General features: G+C 46.7%; 5 protein-coding genes across 5 annotated transcripts; 2 read left to right on the forward strand and 3 right to left on the reverse strand.

Moving 5' to 3' along the window:
• The first annotated feature begins 899 nt into the window (after positions 1-899).
• On the forward strand, positions 900-5,980 carry LOC128722800 (uncharacterized). Its single transcript, XM_053816481.1, has 4 exons — positions 900-2,705; positions 3,395-4,522; positions 4,690-5,006; positions 5,084-5,980. The coding sequence occupies exons 1-4, from the start codon at positions 900-902 to the stop codon at positions 5,682-5,684; spliced, it is 3,852 nt and encodes a 1,283-aa protein (XP_053672456.1). The 3' UTR covers positions 5,685-5,980.
• A 382-nt stretch (positions 5,981-6,362) lies between these two features.
• LOC128726227 (uncharacterized) lies at positions 6,363-6,983 on the forward strand. The gene is made up of 2 exons (XM_053820023.1): positions 6,363-6,539; positions 6,609-6,983. The coding sequence occupies exons 1-2, from the start codon at positions 6,363-6,365 to the stop codon at positions 6,981-6,983; spliced, it is 552 nt and encodes a 183-aa protein (XP_053675998.1).
• A 47-nt stretch (positions 6,984-7,030) lies between these two features.
• LOC128723073 (tRNA N6-adenosine threonylcarbamoyltransferase) lies at positions 7,031-8,174 on the reverse strand. The gene is made up of 2 exons (XM_053816780.1): positions 8,060-8,174; positions 7,031-7,985 (listed from the first exon to the last, which is right to left on the reverse strand). The coding sequence occupies exons 1-2, from the start codon at positions 8,172-8,174 to the stop codon at positions 7,063-7,065; spliced, it is 1,038 nt and encodes a 345-aa protein (XP_053672755.1). The 3' UTR covers positions 7,031-7,062.
• A 447-nt stretch (positions 8,175-8,621) lies between these two features.
• Positions 8,622-9,748, reverse strand: LOC128724926 (protein YIPF1). Its single transcript, XM_053818648.1, has 4 exons — positions 9,601-9,748; positions 9,326-9,525; positions 8,976-9,263; positions 8,622-8,888 (listed from the first exon to the last, which is right to left on the reverse strand). The coding sequence occupies exons 1-4, from the start codon at positions 9,746-9,748 to the stop codon at positions 8,622-8,624; spliced, it is 903 nt and encodes a 300-aa protein (XP_053674623.1).
• Positions 9,749-11,193: 1,445 nt separating this feature from the next.
• Positions 11,194-11,778, reverse strand: LOC128724927 (lysozyme c-1-like). Its single transcript, XM_053818649.1, has 3 exons — positions 11,652-11,778; positions 11,427-11,585; positions 11,194-11,342 (listed from the first exon to the last, which is right to left on the reverse strand). The coding sequence occupies exons 1-3, from the start codon at positions 11,776-11,778 to the stop codon at positions 11,194-11,196; spliced, it is 435 nt and encodes a 144-aa protein (XP_053674624.1).
• Between the last annotated feature and the right edge of the window lie 582 nt (positions 11,779-12,360).

Genomic DNA, 12,360 nt, shown 5'->3' on the forward strand with positions numbered 1-12,360 from the left:
CGCTACAGCTACGAGTGCAGCAGGCAAGAGAAGAAAGCAATTTACGGCATCGTTTGGAGTGTGGCAGGGTCAAACAATCGTTTCATGCCCGCTAACATGCATTAACGGTGAATTAAACATTTCGCCCGCACGAAACGACGGATTCAGGCATAAATATGAGCCACTATTTGGAAAGCGCTTTTCTTTTTTCTCGAGTACGATCTGGGATTTTGGGAGTACAATAGGGAAATGGGGTTTTCACAGAGCCAGAGGCATTTCCCAGCTCACAGATCTCGAAAGAATCGCAATGTCAAGTTCATCAAACTTGGTGCTCGGGATAAACGATCTTCTATCGCTCTAGGTGGATAGATCGTAGTGCTTCCACCGTCTGATGACTATCTCTCGCCTTTCGAACGCTTGTTCAAACACCGATGGAAGCCGCTAATTTCCCGTGCACGTCGAAATTCGTGCCACTTCCGAGCCGCGGTCACTTTCGCCTTCTCATTTATCACGTTACCACAAGTCGCTTCCATCGGGCAGTCGGGCTGAACGAAAGCATCGCAGGAAGAGAAGGCTGCGTTATGAGATGTGAATATTACCGCACAACGCAGTAGCCGAGGGTTTTGGATGGGGGCCATTGGTTAGGTAATCGCGGTTGAGATCGGAAACCGCAATAACAGAGTCGCCATTGAAGTGCACCTTTACGAGCGACCTATGCCAACGTGTGTGGGGAGATTTCGATGGCGGTCAAGCTGGGTGTAGTGATTTCTTCCGCGATGATGTCCGCGAGCTTGTGTGCCACCGGAAGCAGTGGTGTTGTTTAATGGGTTTATTCATTTCATCTTTTGTTTCTCCTCTATTGCGGCTCGCTTTCCAGGTTGCATATATAGAGGCACATTCGCAGGAACCGTACCGGCAAGATGCGATTGCTTAGATCAGCAGCACTGCTGTTAGTGCTGTCAACCGTTGCCGTCATCGGAGCAGATGAATGGAGTTGGTTGCCATTGGAGGATGGCTTGCAGGGTGAGAACAAGGTGCGTGAGAAGCGTCAGGACGTCGGAGTGCTCCCAGGTTCCCAGCAGAACGTCACCGAGGTGGGCGATGAGGACATCCTGAACTTCATCCTTGACAGCGGTCGTCAGGGTCGTAGTCTCGAAGGATTCGACGAGGTGTACAGCGATCCGACGGTACAGGACGCTTTGCAGAACGGAGACGACGCACAAGCACGTAACATCATCAAGGAGAAGTTGTGTACACTTGGTTTGATGCAGTGTGACGGTTCTGACTCAATCGAGGGCAAACGACCGTACTATCCGATCTACGCCCAACAGCAACCTCCCCGACCGAGACCTCCCGTTCGAGGACCTCCACTACCTCCACAGCAGTATGCTCCACGACCACCACTACCTCCACCACCGCAGAACGCTCCACCAAGACCACAACATCAGGGCCCATATGGACCTCCGAAACCGATGCCATTACCGAACCAGGCGCAACATAAGGTCGGTTTCGCAGGATATCAGCAGAGACCGCCATTCGGTGGACCTCCGAATTCGTTCGCCGGACCGAGCTATGCGTCAGCCTACCCGGGAAAACCCCTCGGACCGATCTACGAAGGTGATGCTCCACCATTCGAGTTCGAACCGATCGGAGCAGGTGAGAAGATCTATGAGAGTCCTCTGGCCAAACCGGGCATCGTGCTGAACGACGGACCACTGGTTAAGCCAGTCGAACAACATATCCATCATCACTACCACCACATTGACGGTGCAGCTGACTCGAAGACGGTGGTCGTCAACAACCCGGTTCCGGTGGGCGCATCCGTGCTAAGTGGGTCCGTTGTCGGGGGTTCGTCCAGCTCGTCCGGAAGCTACAACACCGCTGGTTCAGGTCTTTACTCTGCTGGAGGTGTGTATGGATCTACGACGGGTCTATCGGCGGGTAATGGCTTTTCGCCTCTATCCGGAGCATCTGATTTCGACTACAAAGAGCTGAAGGGCGTGAACAGCAACAACGGCTTTGGACAGTCGGGAATATACGCCTCCCAGTCGAAGCCCGTCTTTGAGGGATCCTCGGTGACCTCGTTTGGTCAGGGAAGCGGTCAAGGATCAAGCGGTTTGTACAACCAAGGACCTGCGCAGTTCGGTGGCAATTCGCTGTACAGTGGTGAATCGTCCGGATCGTCTTACTTGGGTGGTAACGGAGGTGCTGGCTTTCACTCATCCAATCCGGGATTGTACAAAAAGGAGCTGAACGTAAAAGGACCGTCCGCTTCGAACGGATTAGGCACGTACGCGGGCAACAACTACAGCAAGTACAGCCAGTACAGCAACACAGGCGGTCAGTTCGGATCGAATGGAGGGCAATTTGGATCGAATGGAGGTCAGTTTGGATCGAACTCGGCCCAGTACAGCCAGTTCGGTAACGGTGGACTCAACAATGGCATCGAGGACTGCGTTTGTGTACCGTACGATCAGTGTCCGGCGCAGGACGTGATCGGACGCAAGGATGACCTGATTCTGCCGCTCGATCCTCGCAACCTGAAGACGGACATTGAAGCCGCAGCCGATGAAGTCGTGATTACGGACGGAAACGGCACGATGACGGTGGTACGTGTGCCAAAGAACGCGACCACTGAGCTGGATACGAAAACGAAGAAGATCAGCAAACGAGAGGCCGCCACGGATAAATCGAATGACGCCAAGGAGAAGGCCAACATCGAACCGGTAAGTTTGAAATGTGAAGCAAGTCTGCGCTGGTACTGCTAACCCGTGCTACTACTATGTGCCCAGAAATTCTGACCCCTTTAATCCCGTTCCGTTCGGCTTGCGATCATCCAAATTCAAACCTCGCCCCACATACACCACTAAAACTCCTAACTGGTTAACTTCCTAACAACCCGGTCGGATTCCGGAAATAGCAGCAGCGAACGAGTGTTTGTGGAGTAAAAAAACGAAGTCATCTACACTCTGACTTGAGAGGGTCCTATTTGTTGGAAGGAGGCACCTTAAAGCGAAGAAGTCCTGTGACTTGGCGCCTAAATTTAAAATACTACCCCACCAAAACGCTGATGCCATTTTGTGTGACTTGAGATCACCGTGTCTGGTGGATGGGCGGACAAGGACGCTCTCGGGCGATTCATAAAGTCCTCGGTTCAGGCCCACACACACATACGCACAGACACACCAAAAGGATCACATCTAAACGCCCATTTCTCTCCCACACACTCACAGACGCCGTGCGGCACGGGCTCTTAATGGGGAAACGCTTGCGCTTGCCTATTAACCGACCGACGGAACGGGCCATGTGTGTGTGTGTGTGAGTGAGTGGTGTATGTGTGTATGTGTGTGTGTGTGTGTAAGTGCGACACCGATTTCAAATGCCCTCCTCCATTTTCTCTATTCAATTGTTCTAGCGCCTGTTGGGGGGTGGTGGCGGTGGTGGTGGAGACAAGAAGGTGGTCCCCACCTTCGGCGTGTCCTTCGGACTGCCGTACCCGTCCGGCTACCCCCTCAACCCGTACGGGCCCCATCCAGCCCCAAATCCGTACTTCGGTTCGCTCAGCGCGAACGGATTAAACCTGGGGCTGGTGAACGTAAATCCGCTCCTGTCGCTGCAGGTCACAAAGGACGAGTACGGTGACAAGGTGTTGAAGCCGCTGGTCAACCTGCACGTCACTCCGACCGAGCACATCGTGCACAAGCTCGGTGGTTTACTGGCAGCCAAAAAGCAGAATATATACCACGTGTTCAATCAGCACGAACACTACCATAGCCACCATGGCGGTGGGTATCCGAGGCCCCCGCCTGTGTACCATCCACACCACCTGTCCGGTCCACCGCCTCCATACATCGATGGTCCGATCCTTGCGCGTCCTCCACCCTTCGCTGGTCACGGTGGCCATGTACCGGAGCTGATCTACACAAAGCCTCCAGGACCCGTTTATAATGGTCCTTCCGGATTTGGTCGGCCTCCGTATGGAGGTCCGCCGTTTGGAGGACCGGTTGGACCTGGTTTTGGAGCACCGGTTGGTCCTGGCTTTGGTCCTCGGCCACCTTTCTTCCGAGATGCATCCACGGTCGGAAAGGGACCCGATGAAGCGGGTTACTACGATCCCGTGGAGGTCGGTCGTAGCACAAACGTGACGTTCGCCGATGGGTCACCATCTAATGCGTACCGACCGGTCGGGAACTTCAAGTACCAATCCGTTTACCCACAAAACGCCCCAGATGCGGTTAACGCGAACCGGGCTCAATACGGGCGCCAATACGGGCAGCAGTACGGGCGACAGAACGTGCCAGATTACGCGACTAACTCCGTTCGACTTCCACCCTCCGTTCCGACGCAGAATGTGCCCACTCCGGCACCGGGATACGCCGAGGGAAGTCCCACCATTAGCTTCCCCAACAGCCGACGTCGTCGAGCTACGGACGTCAGCGTACCGGATACGCTAGAGCCCGCCTCCGAGCAGGTGGATTCACTCAAACAGGTCGAACCAGCGGCAACTCCGGCCGTGCAGGAAAAGTCTTTCTCCACCGAAAAGGTACGTCGGTGGCCGCTTCATTCATTCGCCATCTGAAATGCGAGCATGGGAATGTGAAATCCGAATCCGAACGGGATAGGGAACTAACCGGGCGTGACTAAACACTGCTGAGATTGAGGATCCTGCCAGGAGTTGTACGATAATGTGTTCATCTTTCGCTTCCACAGAGACAAGCTTACTATGGACCACGGCCAGGTCAACCACAGCAACAGCAACAGCAGTGCAGTGGCCGTCAGGTGTGCTGTCGTCGACCAGTGTACCGAAACCCGCCAAACCAGAACCTGGGTAAATGTGGCGTACGGAACGCTCAGGGCATTAACGGACGCATTAAGAACCCCGTGTACGTGGACGGTGACAGCGAGTTCGGCGAGTACCCGTGGCAGGTGGCCATCCTGAAGAAGGACCCCAAGGAATCGGTGTATGTGTGTGGAGGCACCCTGATCGACAACTTGTACATCATTACGGCGGCGCATTGCGTGAAGACGTACGTAGTAGAGCTTTTCCTTTTGGCCGCTTCTGGTGTCTTTCAACCACGTGCCTCTTTGCTTCTCCATACGACAGGTACAACGGATTTGATCTTCGCGTGCGGCTCGGCGAATGGGACGTGAATCACGATGTCGAGTTCTACCCGTACATCGAGCGGGATGTCATCTCGGTTCAGGTACATCCGGAGTACTATGCCGGCACGTTGGACAACGATTTGGCAATCCTGAAGATGGATCGCCCGGTGGATCTGACCAGTGCCCCGCACATTGCACCCGCCTGTCTACCCGACAAGCACACCGACTTCTCCGGTCAACGGTGTTGGACTACCGGCTGGGGTAAGGATGCGTTCGGCGACTATGGCAAATACCAGAACATCCTGAAGGAGGTGGACGTGCCCATCGTGAATCACTACCAGTGCCAGAATCAGCTGCGCCAGACACGACTCGGGTTCTCGTACAACCTGAACCAGGGCTTCCTTTGTGCCGGTGGAGAAGAGGGCAAGGATGCCTGCAAGGGCGATGGCGGCGGTCCACTGGTGTGCGAACGTAATGGCGTCTGGCAGGTGGTTGGCGTAGTGTCGTGGGGCATTGGTTGCGGTCAGGCCAACGTGCCTGGAGTGTACGTGAAGGTGGCTCACTATCTCGACTGGATCAACCAGGTCCGGGGCCGGTTCTAGGAGCTGTTTCAGCAATCTACCCCTTATTTATTGACACAGCTTAATTTCTTAGAGTGTAGAACGAGCGCGAGAAATATATCAGAATCAGAAACGGTTACTGTCTACTGCTTCAGCTGGGTTCAGCTCTTACGAGGCCCAGCTGGAGTTAAAGTGTACGATGCTATGTGCAAGCATTCGATGGTAGGTGCGAGCTTTTGTGAGATTTGTAATGTGTATGCTTAGTGATAACGGAAATCAACTCCCTTGCTGATCAGAGGAATAAATTATTTTATTTATTCTGCCGTTTTTTTGTAAACCAACAATTCTCTCAAGCGTCTTCCGTTTGCTTTACTGACTGAACATATCCGAAGATACTCCACTACGCTGAAAATGTCCTTGATCCTGTGAGTTTTCTTTACTCTTTCCTTTTTCAAATAAATCTTATATCCAGGCCGAACGCTCTAAAAAGGTCCTTTAACTCTTGCTTGACATCACTTGAACAAATTTGTCCCAAAGCTCCCACCTCTCCATGCTGTAAGTAACGGAAATATTTAAGGACACTACTCTCCCAAACAGGATGCCTTTCAGTAACTCTCGAACACGATAGTTTGAACGCACGCAAACGAATGGTGTATTTCCACTTTGACAGCTCCACAGGAAAGACGAACAACATAAACAATCTTTGCGTAATACATAAACATGGCCACGATAAAATACATCGGGCGGACGACGGATTTCCGCGGTAAAACATTATGGGAAATAGTGGGAAACCTTAAGAATTTTGGTGTGGGACGGATTGTAGTGCGGAGCATGTTTGAACGCTATCCGGAACCCAGTTTTATGAAGATAGTCAAAGTTGAAGCCTTGCCGAATGAGGTTGGTACATCGGCTATAGGAAAACAAACATATGTCCCTAATATGCTTTCATTATTGTACTTTTTTAAGGAACCCGAGCGAAAGGTGCGCGTTACCGTGGAAAAGACGTTTCGCGGCCAAAAGAGTCCCAACTTGGTGCAGATTGAAAGTGTCTCATACAAAGCCGACTACCGGTTACTATCAAAGCACGAAGAGGCTTCTTACTGCAAGTTCGCTGAGCGCCAGGAAAAAATTTTTCCGCGAGAAATTGAACTACCACCACTGTTGAAAGAATTTGTTCTACGCGAAACTGGCAAACCTGCGCCGAAAGTACCGATAACGCTAAAAGTAGGCCGTGAAAGCCGGTACCGCGTGGCGGAAGAAGGAGAGAAACCAACAATAGAAATTACGATGGGTATCGGTAAACCAGCGAGTCCCAGTTTATATGCCAATTGTGAATTGTAAACGGGGTAAATTAAAGTCGTAGTTGATTAAAGACATACTTAGCGGTATTTTATTAAAATTTTACTCGTCTCAATGACACTCAATCATCGCGCCATGTGACTTCCACCTCATCCGTACGAAAACGTTGCGTTATGGTCGCATCATTCCAGGACATTCGCGTTCCGCTGCGGAACATTTCCCAACCGGCATGTGCAATCATTACTCCATTGTCTATGCAGAAGCGCTCGTCTGTGGCAAACAGCTTTGCGCCACGTTCCTCACACATTATGCCCATCATTTCCTGCAAACGAATGTTACATCCGACTCCACCCACTATTAGCACCTCTTTCGAACCCGTATGCGCCATAGCACGTTCCGTCGTTTCTATCAGCATCGCAAACAACGTTTCTTGCAGCGAAAAACACAAATCCTCGTCAGTCCACGATTTTTCCTCCACATTCGATTTGTTTTTGGCCATCTTTCTGTTAGGACGAGCTTTCTGCTCCAAATACGACAGTATACCAGAGAAGCTCATGTCCATACCTTTCACCGAATACGGCAGCGAAATGTAATTCTTGCCCTTTTTTGCCATCTGCTCGATGTTATAGCCTGGACTAGGATCATTAGATAAGTGGATTATACGCGCAAACCGATCGAGACAGTTGCCGATGGCAATGTCGATAGTTTCGCCGAATATTCGGTACCTCTTACAGGCATACGAAATAATTTGGGTATTTCCACCGCTCACGTAAAGTACAGTTGGGTTTGCAGCCTTCGTTATCAACCGGCCCATCTCAATATGCCCAATGCAATGATTTACACCTAAAATAGGTTTGTTCCATATTTGTGCGACGGTCCTTGCGACTATGGCTACGGTCAGAAGAGGTGGTGCCATTCCTGGGCCTTTGGTATAACAAACAACATCGATATCTTTCGGTGTTATGCCCGACACGCTTAAGGCTCGTTTTAGAATATCCAACACCTTGGAACGATGGTGCTGTGCTGTTTCCTTTGGTAGAAATCCTGGAATTTACCAACAAAGTAATATATCCTGATCACTATGAGATGCTAGAGAATGTTCAGCTAAATACCAGTACCTTCCCCGGGTGGAGTGATGTACGTTTCTCGTTCGTTGGCCAGCACTTCTCCATCTTGGACGATTCCTACGCCGATTTTATTAGCACTACCCTCGAATCCAATCGAAACTACCATCCTATTCGTTCAAAATTGATTGTGACTAAAAGACTATGTTTTCAAAAACAATATAGTCTTGTACCACATTCTCTCCTGACATTTATTGAATTTTTATCACCACTTCTAGCGCCATCTAGCGGAAATGCGCGGAAGTACGATAAAACATTTTATATCAACTTTCAATTTAATTTTCATAATAATCTAACCAACGCTACTAACTAATAAACTAGGCAGACTACAGTCTCGTCAGACAAAATTCTCGTAGACTCGTCAGAAAAAATCCTTTTATACCGCACACGTGAACAGAGAAGGCCCAGATTGAGATGAAGTGAAAGAATTAATGCGTCCGTCCGAGCAGATTTTTAGAGCCGGATAAGTTTTTTTTATTCACAAAGCATATAAGATAATGTGTTTAGTTTTATATGGATTACATATTATGTTATAACGTTTTAAAAATGCCTTGAATTAGACATGCTTGCTTGGCATTGTAGCATTGACTATTACAGCCGTGGTAACTTTGTGCAAGGGGGTTTCAACAGGAGTTTCCGTGTTTGGTACATGAAACAGCCACAGCATAAAGCCTGCTGCTAGCGTAAAGTGAGCTAGTTCAATGGCTAGGACGATAAAGAGCGAAAACGTCGACTTTCTTACTGCAGGCATTAGAATTGTCAGCAGTGCAAAGCCAGAAAGAAACGTCCCTGTAATTACGAGCAGCCACTGGAACAATGATACCTATCAATGATACCAAACATTAAGTAAATATGTTAGTAAATGTATTAGCAGATACGTTTTTGCTAAAATGTGAGGCAATGTACGTACTTGCACAGTCCAGAGAACAGAAACCGGAATGTAAATAGCCAACGAGTAGCCATATATACAGATCAATGATATCAAGCTAGGTGAACTGGGCTCATCCTCCTCGATGTCCAGGTCATTCGGTCGAACGCTCCATTTTAAGAATCCCCATAAAGCAGTGGGCACTAACACCGTGTAGAGTATGATGATCGTGGCGGAATAGGATACGAGATGGAAATTATACCGCCATTTATGATCACCCAAATGCTGGAAATAACTTGCCATATTGCCCGATATCGCAATGGTAAATATCTGCAAATTAAAGTTTATTAACAGGTTGTCCAATTGTCTGCAGAAAACGCGTCATTACTGACCAGTGTTAATACAATCCAAATAGGTCCGTATAGATCAGGATTCGTTGCTATGTTAAGCTTCAAGTAGTTCGCTGGAGCACGCTTGGGAATCATCGAAGTTGCAATTCGATCCACCACGATCATGGTGTCAACGTCGAAGAACTTTTGATAGTATTCGAAGCTAAAAATTGATGCCGATTTTGCTGAGTTGTCGCCTGTCCCTATGAACGTACAAACAATACAAGTCGATTCATTAGGTGCGGTACTTCTTTCAGTGTACTTTTGAATACTCCTACCTTTTGGTGATGATTCATCTTGTTCCTCTCCACTGCCAAAACTTCGTTGCGGAGAATTTATATTTATTTGGGCGCTTTGACTCCCACTTGACTCGTTTATTAGTGGAAACTCCTTAAACGATAACAAATCATCAGCGGTTGCATCCATTTTTAAGGATTGTGTTTGTGGCTTTTTCTGCTGTCAAAACAATGCTACTGACACGTGATGCAGCAGTACGCTACACGCGTGCCATTTTATTCGTTTTTGAAAATAATGCCGAGAATGGAAAAAACTAGCCGAACATAAGCGGACGAAACAGAGAAAATTTTTCACAAAAGTAACAGGAGAGCATACCAGCTAAGAGGTTACATTTTTTCGGGTGAACGGCAAACGCAAACTGTGTTATACAAATTTAAATCGTATAACACATGATGAGTGCCGCTGTACAAAATATTTCAAATTTTCTCATAGATGGCGCTATCGAAATATTTCCACCGTTGAAACATTTCGAACAGTGAAACGCTTGAAAACCTGTTTCCGTAATTGAAATGTTCCAAATTTATAGGTAGCGCCATCTATGAGTGAGTTTTGTAAACCTTTTAAATTTTGAACCGGTTTTTGTTATACGATGTATAGGTTTGTAGCACAGTTTGTTAGCACAGTATGTTCTCCTGTTACTTTTGTGAAAAATTTCGCTATACTTTGCTCGCACGGTGCTCACTAATTTTCTTCAACGTCATTTTATCATTTTTGGAGGTTGCGCTATTGAGCATTCGCCTTTAATTTGCATGTTCTCTGCAATTATTCGTGCTTGTAAAACGGTATGTTTATCTCTTGTTTAAATAATTCGCTAGAGTTCGCTCCTTTGGCATGCTTTGCATTTTATTTTCACAACATGCTTAGATAAAAACACTATTTATTCGTGCTGCAAGCGTATAACAACACTTGTTTTGCCTAACATACAATTTCCACGTTTGTGTATCCAGTTTATCTGTTACCGTTTAAAACAAGCCTGGAATAATGAAATGCATTTACTAGCAGCTAGTAATTGAAATAGCTAGTCGAAATGTTCTTTTAATCTTAATGTAGCAATTAAATAGATTATTTATTTCTCTACCAAGATGGGATAGATTTACTAATGCTACCTGTGGAAGCTTTTCCTTTGTATCAATTTCACGATTGCGAGGACAAACACTTTCATCGTGGAGCCGTTTGTTTGCTGTATTTACGGTTTCAAGCTGATACGGTCTTTTTATACTAACACGTGTTTCAAACTTCGAACAACTGAACTGTGTGATTTCCTGCATTTTTGTGCGTTTCTTGCCGTTCGACGTGCCGGTACATAGTTGTTCAAATAATTTACTCAGTTGGAGAGCGAAATCACATACCGGATTCTTTTTTTGGTTGCTGTTTTGTTGCTTACTCGGTATATAGCTACTACCTAACTATCTCTTGGGGTCGTAACGAGGTCCTTAACGACTCTTGGATTCCGTATGTATTAATAAAGTGCAAACAACACCGTAGGTGATATTATGTCGTTCTGATGTTAACAAATGGTGATGTTTTAGGCAGGAATTCAGGAATGTACCAGTTAACTGTTATTCTTTATTGCTTTAACCAGATTTAAAGCATTCATTGATGCTTTCCATTGACGTTTTTCCTTTACAGTATTTGGACCATGCAACCCATGCACCAAAACCATGGCGCTTATGTATCAATTTGATGCACCTCATGTCGTCCGTGATATCGTCATCAAGAAGAGCTGCAGAAAGAAGTATGACACAAAAATCATTATAAAAAGACAATCTTGATGCATTAGGTGATTTTAGACAATTTAGTTTCTTACCAGTACAATCAACATTGCAATCATTTGCCCGGAACTTTGAGTTTTTGCACCAATATCTGTTATTGATTTGAAACAGTCCGTAATCAGATGAACCGTCAGCATTTTTTTTGTTAAGAGCACTCGTATCGAATCGGCTCTCTCTACCGACCAAACAGATCCCTGCAGTAACACGAAGAAGCAAATTAGTCACACTTCCCTTGTTGTTTCTTGCATGCATTTACTTACAGTCGGCAAGTTGCGATTTTGGGAATCCATTATTGAACAAAACACGTGCTAGCTCACACGCTCCAAACATTTTAGCGTTGGCCGTGCACAGGACGGCAACAAAGATACCGAGAGCAAACAATTTCATTGCGATACTTTTAACTTTCTGGCTACATCACATCCCATAGGATCCCCTTTTTATACTACAGTGTGAAATATGCTTCTTTCTTTCTTTACATTCACGTACGATTCTTGTTGTAGACGAGTACCAGTTTATACATACATAGGATTTTGAAAATATTTTTCCAACTCCAATTGATCAAATATGGATCTACGCCACCTGTACAATTGTTTATGTTGTATGTATTTCAGGACAAAAAATCAAATTAAATTATCCAATATCTCCCTCCAATAATATTAGTATCTATTGCAATATTATGATAGTATCCATTGCATATCATAGAAAAATGAAAGAGCAGAAAGCTTCATAGTAACTCAGGCTTGTTAATCTTTACATAGTTCTCAAATGCTACCTCTTCGAACCTTCCTCGATCCAATTGTTAGTGTTTACACAGACGTTGTTCATGTTTATCACCTTGAAACGAAAAACACCTTTACACAACGCTGTTATTTATTTCCGGAAAAGGTTTTCATTTATCTTTCCTAAAATGGGATGACCTACAGCAAGCAAGAAAGAGTGTCTAGTTGGATATTTCGTTAGTTTCAAATA

This window comes from Anopheles nili, chromosome 3 (genome assembly GCF_943737925.1).
Source record: "Anopheles nili chromosome 3, idAnoNiliSN_F5_01, whole genome shotgun sequence".
Lineage (NCBI taxonomy): Eukaryota > Metazoa > Arthropoda > Insecta > Diptera > Culicidae > Anopheles > Anopheles nili.